The sequence below is a fragment of the Peromyscus californicus genome, unplaced genomic scaffold, assembly GCF_007827085.1.
Source record: "Peromyscus californicus insignis strain IS unplaced genomic scaffold, ASM782708v3 Scaffold_9__1_contigs__length_137607984, whole genome shotgun sequence".
Lineage (NCBI taxonomy): Eukaryota > Metazoa > Chordata > Mammalia > Rodentia > Cricetidae > Peromyscus > Peromyscus californicus.
The window spans coordinates 74115813-74129176 of NW_026294617.1; the positions used below are offsets into that span (position 1 = coordinate 74115813).

Here is a 13364-nt window from a genome sequence, read left to right on the forward strand (position 1 = left end):
CTATCTATCTGCCTACCTACCTACCTACTTACCCATCCATCCATCCATCCATCCATCCATCCATCCATCCATCCATCCATCCATCCATCCATCCATCTATCTCATAGCTCTGGCTGTCCTGGAACTCATTCTGTAGAACAAGCTGGCCTTGAACTCACAGAGATCTGCTCTTCTCTGGTTCCTGAGTGCTGGGATTAAAGGCTGAGCCACCATATTCATCAGTCTTGTTTTATTTCTTATTTTTATTTTTTTTAAAGATTTATTTATTTATTATGTATACAGTGTTCTGTCTGCATGTATGCCTGCAGGCCAGAAGAGGAAACCAGATCTCTGGACACCAGATCTCATTACAGATGGTTGTGAGCCACCATATACTTGCTGTGAATGGAACTCAGGACCTCTGGAAGAGCAGTCAGTTCTCTTAACCTCTGAACCATCTCTCCAACGCCCCTTGTTTTATTTTTTAAGAGCAAAGATTGAAGTTCATTTTGGAGCCAGGTTCTTGATTTTGGACTATTTATATGTTGTTACTTAGGCAGTACTCATCTCCTGTGACAAAGTGGTGAGTGCATGGGCTTTGGAGAATTCTCACCTGCATTAGGAGATGAAAAACCTTTTATTCACCTATAAATTCTGAAAGCATTTTAATTTTTTTTCCTGCCTCTGCCTCTTGGGTGCTGATGTTGCAGACATGTACCACTTGCCTACCTTGAATTCTTAAGCACAAGCTTCAAGAGGACTGGGTCACCTTTTAGAAAGCTTGGTCAGAAGTTCATGTAGTTCTGGGTTAGTATGAGGTTAATAACCTCACAGGAATGTTGGGTTGGTGCTTAGGATATTGAAGCAGATGAAAATTAGACATTTGTTCATAATGAATTTATTCAGCAGATATATATTACTGCGTATTATATTATAAATGCCTTGCTAAATGTTGGACTGGGCTACAAATAAATCATAGCCTGTACACTGACCTCTTGTATTATTAGAGCACTATAAGAAACAATGGTTTATCTTTCTCAAAAAAAAAAAACCCCACAAAAACCAAAAACTAAAAAACAAAACCAAAAATCAAAAGAACTACCACCAACAAAACAATGGCGTTATCGGGTTAGAGACTTAGAATTTTTATAACCCACAAATATCTCCTATTTGCCTTACTATATCCAAGGAATGTAGAGAATTGGGATCAGATCATACCACTAAACAAGCTGTATCCTGAGACAGGAGAGGAGTGAAGAAAAAATGCCTGGGAGTCTTTCTTTGCCTTCAGGTTTTAGGAGGAATGTTTTGTCTGAGTCACCCGTTGGTTTTAAAAATTCTGGTTTTGGCTTTTCCAAAAAGATGGGATTAGTGAGTGTAACGAGGCAGTTGGGTACCTGGGCACTTTATGAATGAACCCCCTTTTCCAGAGCTGGTGAACTTGGTCAGAGGTGGTTCTCCACCCTGTTTTTGCTTTCTCAACTGGGACTGTTAACCACAGAGGAATGGAATGTTGGCGTGGTGCCAGGCTATCAGGTCGGGGACATAGTTTCTGCTAAAGTCAAGTCTGAAAGAAAGGATTTTTTTTTTTTTTTCAGATAAACTTACCTGGCACCCATCTATCCTGGGAGGAGAAAAGCATTTCTGAGTCTGCCTGTTTCCTGAGTTCCTGAAGTTACTTTTGTTATGAGCCTTTGGGCTCTCTACTCAGATGTGCAGAATGAATAGCTTGTTATTTTATTGAGTAGTTTCAGCGTTCACTTTACCCTTCTGTTTTCTCAACTAGCACGAGAATATTAGTCAACCCTGAGATCACCTGCTGTGTGGTGTTCATTTGTCTAATGGATGTCTGCTGAGGGCCAGTGTGCCACGCACTGTGTCAAGTGGTTCATTCTGGTGACACCTATGAAAATCCAAGGTTAGACAGAGAGTAGTTAAATTAACCTCAGAGGAAAGCCAGGGCACGATGGCACATGCCTGTAATATTAGCACTCAAGAGGCTGAGGCAGGAGGATTGCTACAAGTTTTAGGTTAGCTTGAGCAACATAACGAATGAGGCATTGTCTTCAAAAATAAAACTAAAAACCCTTAGTAATTAATATGTTTCAGGAAGAAAATGAACATGGTGCCATGTTGGGGGACATTACAGCTTGGGGAGCTTTGTGGGACAGCGATCTGCTGCCTCCTTTCTTTAGACTGGGAAGCAACCTTGGCACTGGGGTGGGTATAGAGTACTTGCCTAGTATGTACAGACCCTGGGCTTAATACCTAGTGCCTCCCTCCTTGAATGAATGAATGAATGAATGAATAAATAAATAATGGGGGGTGGGTGAAGCCTTGTGCTGAGTGGTTAGTGGTTATTGTAGGCATTAAGACATTATTGTTAATGAGGAAATTGTGATTCTTCATAAATAATTTTAAACTCCTTTGTTTGGAAATTCAACTATAATGAAGGAACCAGAATAGTTTACCATTGGGGTAAGGAACTGTTGAAATTGGGCTGTCATGATGCCATTCTAGTTACTTGAGCCTTGTACACCTTTTCAGGTCGAAGCCTGGATTTTGATCTATGTTGTGCTCACATCCTGCTGCCTGAGAGTACTTGATGATCCATGACCCTGGACATGGATGCTGTCCTGTCGGATTTTGTCCGTTCCACAGGTGCAGAGCCAGGGCTGGCCCGAGATCTTCTGGAAGGTAAGGAGAACATGAGAAAGGGGAAGCAAAATTTCATACTTTCTATTAGGGTGATTTGGAATATTTAAGATGATCAGAAAAATATTTTTGTATACCGTAGGCCCTCCATTTAAGTTGCTTCTAATTATCTACTTTGTGTGACCCACTATAGTTTTAAAATCCAGAATCCCCTCCTTTACCTTGTATGTATTGGAGACCTTTCTTCATCATGAGTTTATATTCAGGTAATCCAAGGAGAAAGTTAGATCAGCTCACTAAAATCATAATCATAAGGAAAAACACCTGATCTTGACCTCTAACCCCTACATGTTTGTATACACACACAGCGCGCATGCTTCAGCCTCTCTATGCACTTGTATGCCCACACCACACATATGCCACACACGTGTTCAACAACACACTCAAAATTAAGATGAAAATGAAAGCATCGTCTTACACCGTGGTCAGTGTCTGTGCCGTGTGCCCAGCATGCACGAGGTTCTTGAGAGGCAGTCTCTCAACTGCCACGTTAGAACTTGGAAAACTGAGGTTCGGGGAGCTTTTAGAATGTGGCTCTTAATGATTATGTTACAAATTACTTCTTGTATGTTGTAAACACTTAGTTATTAAAAAGGCTGAGAGTGCTGTGAAGGTGAGGATGGAGGTCTAGAGTACAAGAGTGCCTTTCAGGAAGGCACTCCAGGGCAATAGCTTACAAGCTGACCCTAGGAAGAGAGAGTGGTGTGGTGTGGAAACCAACATTGAATGAGATGGGAAGTGGGGTGTGAGAGTGACGGGGAGCTGGCTAGGTGCACAAGAAGCGGAATATGGGGGCCTTGGTTGGCCATAGTAAGGAATTTGTACCCTAAGTTCACTGGAAGTGAAGTTTTTAATAGAATAGTTTTTAGAGTTTCAGTGTTTAATCTATCCCAATAGGACTATATTGGAAGGTGGCCAGTGGTAAAAACAGGTCAGAATATTCGGGTGAGATGATGGTGACTTAGACCAGTGTGGGTGAGAGGGAGAGAAGTTGATGGATTTAGATATGAATTAGCAGCTGGAGAGAAGGCCCAGTAGTTAAGAGAATTTACAAGAACCAGTGCTCTGTGGTGGCTCCTAACTCTATGCAACTCTAGTGGGCTTCCTTGGACACCAGGCAGGCAGGTAATACACATCCATACATGCAGACAAAGCATTCATACACATAAAATAAAAAATAAGTGAATTTTTAAAAAGGTACAATTTAGCTGGGCGGTGGTGGCGCACGCCTTTAATCCCAGCACTCGGGAGGCAGAGGCAGGTGGATCTCTGTGAGTTCAAGGCCAGTCTGGTCTACAGAGCAAGTTCCAGGACAGGCACCAAACCTACACAGAGAAACCCTGTCTCGAAAACAAACAAACCAACAAAAAACAAAAAAAGGTACAATTTAGAAAGGAAACCAAAGAACTTCTGTTGTTGTCTCTTTCTCTCTCGTGTTTTTTTCTTTAAAAGTTAGCTCTTCCCCAACATGATGTCATAGAATCACAACACTCGGGAGGAGAGGCAGGTGGACCTCTGTGAATTTAAGATTAGCCTGTCTCAAAAACAAAACAACAAAAAGTTGACTTTGGTTGTGTACAAAGACTGAATTAGACAGAAGGAAGGTCAGGAGCAGAGAGACTCGTTTAGAAAGTCTTGTTAGGGTCTCCCTTGAAAACACCGGAGACTAGGTAAGCAGTGTGAGGACTTGATCAGGGCAGAGGCAGTTCAAACAGACAAGGAAGGGATCTGAGAGAGACTTAAGCAACCCTGAGGATTAGCTGGATGGGGAAGGAGAAGAGAAGTGGGCTACTGCTGATTTAGGGGTCCCGTGAGCAAGGGAGGTACGCGTTTTGGAGAGAAGATGTCTGTGCTGGACATGCTTAGTGTTAAGAGGGCCTGATGAATTTAAGGAGCTTTCCTGACAGTTGGAAATCCACATCTAGTTCTCTTAAACAGGCTGTATGTTAATAAACGAACTGATTTAGGGGAAATACTCCCCATTTATTCAGCAAATATTTACTGAGTCTCTGCTAGATGCTAGGTTTTGTTCTGGATGCTTGTACCAAGCAAAAGTCCCTACCCTGCTGTTGTGGTAGGAAAGCCAGTCAGTAAGCAAGTGTGGTAACTATATACATTATAAAGTATGTTCTAGGGATTGGGTTGTTGTGGACAATGATGAGCATTGATGGAGTGCATGTGATTTGAAACTGGGCAGTCAGGGTAGGACTTACTAAGAATGTGATATTTGAGCAGGTAGCTGAAGTTTACAAAGATTCTACATACAGAGAAGAGTCTCCTCCTATACAGTGAGACTAGTCGGTGGGGAGGCCCTGGTGGGAGGAACAGCAGGGAGGCTAGAACAGAGTGAAGAAAGGGAGTTGAAGAGTGTTAGAGTCTAGTCCGCAAGCAGGAGTAGTTAGTGAGCTTAACTGGAGGGTTAGAACAAAGACACCACAGCAGCACTAAATGCACCTGGATTCTGCATGTAAAGAGTGTTGTGTGTGCTGTCGACTCACTCGACCTTCAGAACAGCACTGTGCATCAGGTCAGGCACAGTGTGACATGACTTTTTCTATCCATCCCTGAGAAAGGGAACAGATCATAGAAAAGCCACTTCACCCAAGACCGGCCTGCTCTACCAGAGCTTACTGAGGTCACTTTAGGAGCCTGGGTGGCATGCCAAGTCAAGCACATGAATAACTGGGCAGCTATACCACCAAAAGTCTTTGTCTTCTCAGCAGCTGTTAGATGCTTGTATATTCTTGGGCAGAGGAGACCTTATGAACTTCATTAACCTCATTACCATATCCCTACCAAGGGGGGATTAAAAAAAAGATTGGTCTTATTTTATGTGTGTGTGTGAGTGCCTGACGTGTGTGTGTGTGTGTGTATGTGTATACTATGTGCGTGCCTAGTATCCAAGAAGGCCAGAAGAGCGTGTCAGATGGCAATGATCACATCCAACCTGGAAGAAATGGCCACACAGCATACTAGTATTACTACCTACACTTTCATAAATAAGTAAATTACAGCACAGAGAAAAAGCTAGGAAATAGGAGAGGACACAGAAAGCCTTGAATAGTGGGCAAAGGAGCCTTCTATAGAGTGAGGAGCCATTACATGAGGATTTTGAACACAGAACTAGAATGATCAGAAAAAGGAGCCTCCTGGGGTTCCTTGAGTAGACTTGGGGTTAGGACACAGGAGGTGAGTTCAGCTGAGGCTGCAGCAGCTAAGGTACCACAAGTGCCAACAGTTAGTCAGAGTGTGCTGGGAGTTTAGCTAGAGAGACCACCAGTTGTTCAGACAGAGAGCTGTTTTCAAGGGGAGCAGTGCAGCTGCTCGCGGCCCTGTGCTCTCTAGAAACGTCACTGACGACGCGCCCTTCGGATGCACTTTAGGTGACTTGAGACATCATCCTCTTGTCCACCTCAGCCCCTGAGCCTGGGACAGACTGACTGACTTTGAGCAGGTGGTGCTGCTCCTGTAAGCGTTGTCTCCCTGTCTGTAAGAGGAGATGGTTCTAGGTGACTCAGTCCCTGAAGGCCTTGAGCGCAGACACACAGTTTCTACCACTAGATAGCTTACATAGGAAACAGGCAATAAAGAAAATTAAAGTAGTAGGATAAAAAAGTTAAAATAGGGTTGTAGTGTGCATAGTATGTTCTTACGAGGTTTGTTTGTTTGTTTCTTTATTTTGGTTTTTCAAGACAAGGATTTTCTGTGTAGCTCTGGCTGTCCTGTCTAGACTAGGCTGGCCTCGAACTCAGAGATCCACCTGGCTCTGCCTCTTGAGTGCTGGGATTAAAGGCGTGCGCCACCACTGCCTGGTATTACTAGGTTTGTTTTTGATATGAGGTGTTTTGAAACTGAGTCTGTAGCATTCTAAGCTTGTGCTGCCATACCTGGCTTGCTTAGGTGTGCTAGGATGGTTAGAAGGGTCTTCCTATGTCTTTCCCCCGTTTCATAATACTCTGGGTCTAAAATGTTTTTTGTTTTTTTCTCCTGTTAGGAAAGAACTGGGATGTGAGTGCTGCCCTCAGTGATTTTGAACAGCTACGCCAAGTTCATGCTGGGAACCTGTCCCCACCCTTTAGTGGAGGGAGTAGTTGCTCTAAGACCCCTGAAAAAGGGTGTTCTGATAGAGAGCCCACTCGCCCTTCTCGACCGATCCTACAGAGACAGGATGACATCATTCAAGGTATTGCTTGAACTGAGGACTAAGCTTTTGCATGTGGATTAGGAAGAGTCTTTGTGTTCCCTTGGAGATGTTTTCATTCCTTACTTTCTTCCCAGCCAAACCCAGCTGGTACTTTGCCACCATCTATACAGTGAGCTGAGACAGTTCTTGCTTGCTTTACACCATCACTGGCCAATACATGATGAGGACAGCGTCCTAGCCTTAGAGCTCCTGTCCCCTTCTTGTGCTGCTCACCCGTGTACTTCATGCTGTGCAGACATATAATAGTGCACTGAAGTAACTCGCTCGTAGTGTTACATGGGTGGGGCGTTGCAGGTTCCATGTACTTAAATGAAATGATTGGGGGCACAGTTTACATTAGCGTGTTGTTCTCTGGCATATTAAAGTTTGACTCTGTAAATTTCTGGTAGCTATGAATACTAATAAAAGTTGCAGTAAATAATATAGAGGTTGTTGATGACACTGTCATTTTCTTTTCTATAATGGAGATCCTTTCTCCATCCTCTAAGACCCTAAGGATTACTGGAGTGGTTATTTGGCTAAATCCAGCCTAGTGAAAGCCCATTTCTCTTACTTGGTCTTCTTCCCACTAAAAAAATGAACCAGTTGCTAAGTGAATGGTTCACACTCACGTTGAAAATGGGAGTCAAAGATAAGGTCATAGGAAAAGGAAAGTCAGGGAAACCTCAGACAAGGTTAGAAAGATTAACACATTTTTGGTACTACTGTAGGTGTCTAGAAAAATGCCATTTTGTATCTTTCCCCATTTGTATTTGGCTTAAGAAAAAACACTATGAAGTTGAGAAGTAGCTGGTTAGGTACAGTTTTTCCTTGACTGGAAACTGTCAAGTGGTAACCACTTTCTTCTGTGGAGAGCTCTCAGAGTGGGTTGCACATATTCTAAGGTGACTCCATTTCTCATTGCAGAAAAACGCCTGTCTAGGGGCATCTCCCACGCCAGCTCCAGCATTGTTTCCCTGGCCCGGTCCCATGTCTCCTCCAATGGTGGGGGTGGGGGGAGCAGTGAGCACCCCCTGGAAATGCCCATCTGTGCCTTCCAGCTTCCAGATCTCACTGTGTACAAAGAAGACTTCCGAAGCTTCATAGAGAGGGACCTCATTGAGCAGTCCATGCTGGTCGCCTTGGAACAGGCAGGTCAGTGGGTGTTTCCTCTTCAGTGATACCTCCTCTAGCCACATAAAGGGGCCAGCCTTCATCAGTAGCCTCTTTTTTAAGTATGTGATCTGATTGCTGTCAAAGATAGGGTCAGTCAGATATGTGTACTGAGGTAAAGAACAAAAATTAGCCAGATGTGTGGGGAGGGCCAGGAATAAACATTAGACACTCTGGAAAATTCCTACTTATTAGAAGGGAAACCAGATATGCGTGTAATTGATACCCAAAAATCAATATATGAACAAATATGACTGATTATAATTGGCTATGGAGCACTTTTGCAAACACAGAGGACCAAGACTGTAGATGATGCATCTGAAAGTCACATCTATTCATATGAATCTTTTCCCCAGACTTACTCACTTTTACCATGGTGTTAATCTCAGCATTCCAGAGACAGAAACAGACAGATCTCTTAAGAGTTTGAGGCCAGTCTGGTCTACCTGGTCTACACAGCAAGCTCCAGGATAGCCACAGCTACATAGTGAAACCCTATCTCAAAAAAGAAAAAAAAAAAATCCCATGAGGGGCTAGAGAGGCGGCTCAGCACTTAAGAGCACTTGCTTTTCCAAAGGACACAGGTTTTGTTTCCAGTACGCATGTGTCAGCTCACAGCTGTCCATAACTCTAGTTCCAGGAGATCCAGTGCCCTCTTCTGACCCCTGAGGGCACCAGGCGTTCATGTGGGACATAGACATCCATGCAGATAAAACACTCATACACATAACATAAATAAATACAAAATATTTTTTTAAGTTCTAATGGAAGGAAGATTGGAAGTTGGAAGTGGGGGCATGCATGGAAAGGGAGCTTTTTTAATTTTATATCCATCTGTATTAACTATAACTCTTTTTAGAAGTTAGCAAGTTATCTTGGCTAGTGGAATTATAATCCCTTTTCCCTTTGTGTAGCCTTTTTAATTGCTCAAGAAAACAAAATTATAAGTGTCATTTGTAAATAGTCCCCTTCTGTAAAGAATGGATTGGCAGTTGTGAGATGCTGTTGACAACTGAGTCTAATTTACTGGTGTGTCATGTACTTTTTCTCCTTGCTTATAACTTTAAAGTCACAGCACACAGCTGCCGAGTGCTGTCACTGATGTAAACGACACCAGACATAAAGCTTGAGTAGTTTCTCTTTTGGTGGTGACTCAGTTAAGCTGTGCTTTGCTGCTGTTGTGTTTACTGGTCTTCCTGCCAGAGTGAAGGACACAGAGTTAAACAAAGTAGATGATGGTATCAGCCTGGGCACTGTTGGCTTTGGTGCCAGATAATTCTTTGTTGTACACGCTGCCTCGAGCTCTGGTCTCTGTGTACTAGATGCTAGAAGTATGTACCTCCCCACCAGTTGTACAGACAGACATCTAATCATACATTGTCTAATGATCAAACGAGACAAAACTGTTCTTCCTGAACACCACTGATCTAACCAGTCAGACGCAACAGATTCTAACTGTGAGTAAAGAAGATATAAAGAGTCACAGAGGCTGGGCCTTAATGCTGTATTCCTATAGTCCTAGCACTAAGGATAATAGAGTCAGATGTATCAGGAGTTCAAGGCCAGCCTCAGCCACATAGTGAGTTCAAAGGTCAATCACTGTTACATGAGACCATGTTTCAAAATAATAATAATAACAACAACGATAATAATACAGAGCATGCAGTATCTCTATTGGGAGGCTGAGACAGAAGGATCATGAGTTCAAAGCCGGCCTGGTCTGTGTAGCAAGGGGGAAAAAAGTAGTTGTATTCTGGGCTGTCTTCCTAATGTGCGTTTCTCCTTTCTCCCACTGCCATGTTGGTAGGGCGTTTGAACTGGTGGGTCAGTGTGGATTCCATCTGTCAGAGGCTGCTTCCCTTAGCAACTACTGGAGATGGGAACTGCCTCCTGCATGCAGCCTCTCTTGGTGAGTCTTGAAAATGGCGCTGCCTCCCCTGTGGAAAGAAAGCAATTGAGTCACATATCATGTATAGGATTTCATCTCTCCACACTTCATCTCAGGTGAAGTGATGATGGGTCACGGCAAGACTTCGGGAGATGGGAGAGCCTTGACTTGGCTTCCTGTCTTTAGAAATTGGAGAGCACAGGTTAGTTCAGCTCACTCTGAGCTGAGCCCTAGGAGTGGTGAGCATAGTAAGCCAAGTTTGTGTGGCTGTGTACATATGTGGTGGGAAAATTACACTTAATTGTTCTTCCAGTTGGTCTTTGTGATGCTTGCTTTGAATTGTTGAGCCTACTCACAACTCCATACACTTGTTCTTAGCTTCAGAGGGGTCGTCATTCTCTAGCCTTTCCTGAGCTCTGATGCTGATGGCCGTGGTGCCAGACCACTCTTACTAACTGGTGTATTTTGGTTTGTTAGATTTGCTGAGGAGTGAGGGCTTCCTCTCAGGAATTCGGGGAATATATTAAATCCCCCATCCTTTTTTGAGGCCCCGGGTTTGATCCCTGTCACCACAAAACAAAGGCAGGATTAATAAGTGGAGCTGAATCAAGATGAAGTGCGTGCCTGTTCCTTGCTCTCCCCATAGGGATGTGGGGTTTCCACGACAGAGACTTGGTGCTGCGGAAAGCTCTGTATGCGCTGATGGAGAAGGGTGTCGAGAAGGAAGCGTTGAGAAGGCGCTGGAGGTGGCAGCAGACACAGCAGAATAAAGAGGTGGGTGAGCTGAGGGGAAGCTTTGCCTTCTTTCCAGAGGCTCCTAGTGCTGAAGATCGCGTCTCCTGTGGACTCCTGAAAACCTCTGGACTGCAGCTAACGCCATAGGACAAGTGCCTTCCGTCAGCTAAGACTAGAAATGGAGGCCTCTGCCTGCCACAGAAACCTGTGGTTTCTAACAGCGAGCCTGGTACAGAGGCTCAGGAGTTCTTAGTGGAGTGGGGAGGTTTTGTTTTGTTGTTTTAATGAGCTAGGACAATTTCATAGGATTTTTTGTAGTTTGTTTTTATTATAAGGCTAGATCATTCATTCATTCATTCATTCGTTTTGGGGGAGGGGTGCATGCATTACTTCAGTGTGTGTCTGAGCGTCAGAGGACAGCTTGTGGGAGCTGCTTCTCTCCTTCCACTGTGTGGATTCCAGGGGCCGAAACTCAGGTCATCAAGCTTGGTGGCAAGTGCCTTTATCTGCTGAGCCATCTCACCTTCCCTAGATGAGTTTTGAGTCCCTCCCCTCCCCTGTACATCCCTTCTCACCTCCCCCTTCTTCTTCCCCCCTCTCCTTTTCCTTTTCTCCTCAGACGGCTCGGACTCTGTAACCCAGGCTAATAACCTGGAACTCACTGCATGGTCCAGGCTGGCACTGAATTTGCAGCAATCCTTCTGCCTCAGCTTCCCAGTGCTGGGATGTGGGTAAATCCCTATTTCCAGCGTGCATTTGTTTGTTCGTTCGTTCATTCATTCATTCGTTCATTCATTCATTCATGACATGTGCATGCCATCCACACATGTGGAAGTCAGAGACAACTTGTGTGAAGCACTTTGTTCCACAGTGTGGGATCTGGAGAATGAACAGGCCCGGGCTTGGTGGCAAGCAGCCTGACTACTGGCCAGCCATGTTTTTAATTCTTGTGTAAATGCTTAAATGTTTTTAATATTCTACCACTTTGCTTTTCTTATACTTAGCTTTGGTTTGATTAAAAAATGTAAAAAGATACTTGTTAAATTACATTTAAATATTACTGTTCAGGGGTTTGGCTGGTATTGTGATTACTTTTATGTAAGAAAGTAATGATGGGTTTTTATGTTCCATCTCCACACCAGGAATTGGGAAATCTACAACTGTTTTCTTAGTTTTGGTTGAAAAGTTTCACTGAAAGGCAGCCTTGCCTGTTTGGTATGTTGTGGATGTAGCTGTTCTCCTTGTTCAGTCACAGAGCACAGAGTGACATGTGGTCCACAGAGCCCGATGTGTTTCCTATGTGGTTCTCTCTAGAAGGAGTTGACTGGTTCCTCTCAGAATGACACTGTACATAAAGTGACAGGCTTCCTGTTTCCTGAGTTCTCTCTGTGTCTGCCATGTCAGTATGCCTTGATTTCACGTGTAACTGGTTGTATATGTATATAACTTTATGTATATGTGTGTTTGCACATGCACATGTGCGTAGAAATGCCTTTGCACGACAGAAGGTGTTGGTCCTCCTGGAACCGGAGTTGCAGCAGGCAGTAGTGAGCAGTAGTGAGCTGCCCAGTGTGGGTCCTGAGAACTGGACCTGACCCTCTCCAAGGACAGCAAGTGCTCTTACTGCTGGGCCGTCTGTGTAGTTCCTGGCGTTGGGTCTTTTGTTTTGCTTGGCCATGCTTTGACTAGTTACTTCTGATAGTAGATATGGGAATAGCTTTCAGAGGCTTTCTTGTCTTCCCCCATCCCCAGTTTTCATTGCTCCATTTTAACTAAAATCAAGTTTTATGTCATTTTGGGGCTCAGTGTTTCCTGTTACAGCTCTTGCCACATAAGCATGAGGACCAGAGTTCAGATTCCAGAACTTGTATGAAGGCTGCCCAGGTTTGGTGGTTTCCTGTGATCTCAGCACTTGGGAGACAAGAGCTAGGACCCTAGGGCGGGTGGCGGGGCAGCTAGATTTGCTGGGCTTGGCAAGCTGCAGGTTTGGTAAGAGTCTGTCTCCATAATAAAGAAATCAATCAAGGAAGACACTGGACATCAACTTAAGGCCTCCATACAGGTGTATGCACATCCACACATACAAGTGTGCTCATACATGCAAATGGGTACACACACACACACACACACACACACACACACACACACACACACACTGTATTGTGTTTCCTTAAAGCAAAGAACCCATTTGAAACCCAGGTGTTTCAAGTAGGATGATGTAGAATGGTCTGTCTGAGGGCTGGAGAAAGTCTCAGTGGTTATGAACATTTGCCGCTCTTACAGAGGATAGGATTTGGTTCCCATCACCCACATCAGGTGGCTCACAGCTACTTGTAACTCCAGCTCCAGAGGGTCTGATGCCCTCTTCTGGACTTTCCTGAGCTTAATCTAAGCTGGCCTAGAGTTTGGAATTCAAACCAGTTAGTAATCAGCTCTGCCTCCGTTGCTGAGTATCGGTCGTAGCAGAGCTTCACCTTTGACCGTTCCATGAGCAGGAAAAGACCTCAGCGGAGATGGCAGCAGCAGCCATTAAGTGGGAATGACAGCAAAAGTGACTTCAAAGACAGGTTAGATTCTGAAAGTGTCTCCCCAGGAGGACCAGAAGTACCTAAGTCCTTTCCTGTGCTTCCTGCCCGCCCTTCTGGGGCATGTGTACAGAGAACGGGCTGGGGAAGGAGCAAGCCCTTCACT

General features: G+C 44.3%; 1 protein-coding gene across 1 annotated transcript in view; it reads left to right on the forward strand.

Moving 5' to 3' along the window:
• Nucleotides 1-13364, forward strand: part of Otud7b (OTU deubiquitinase 7B) — a 61321-nt gene that overhangs the window by 32679 nt on the left and 15278 nt on the right. The window contains 5 exon segments of the mRNA XM_052729915.1: nt 2527-2676; nt 6689-6877; nt 7805-8032; nt 9858-9959; nt 10585-10712. Coding sequence (XP_052585875.1) covers nt 2592-2676; nt 6689-6877; nt 7805-8032; nt 9858-9959; nt 10585-10712 — 732 coding nt within the window. The 5' untranslated portion in view covers nt 2527-2591.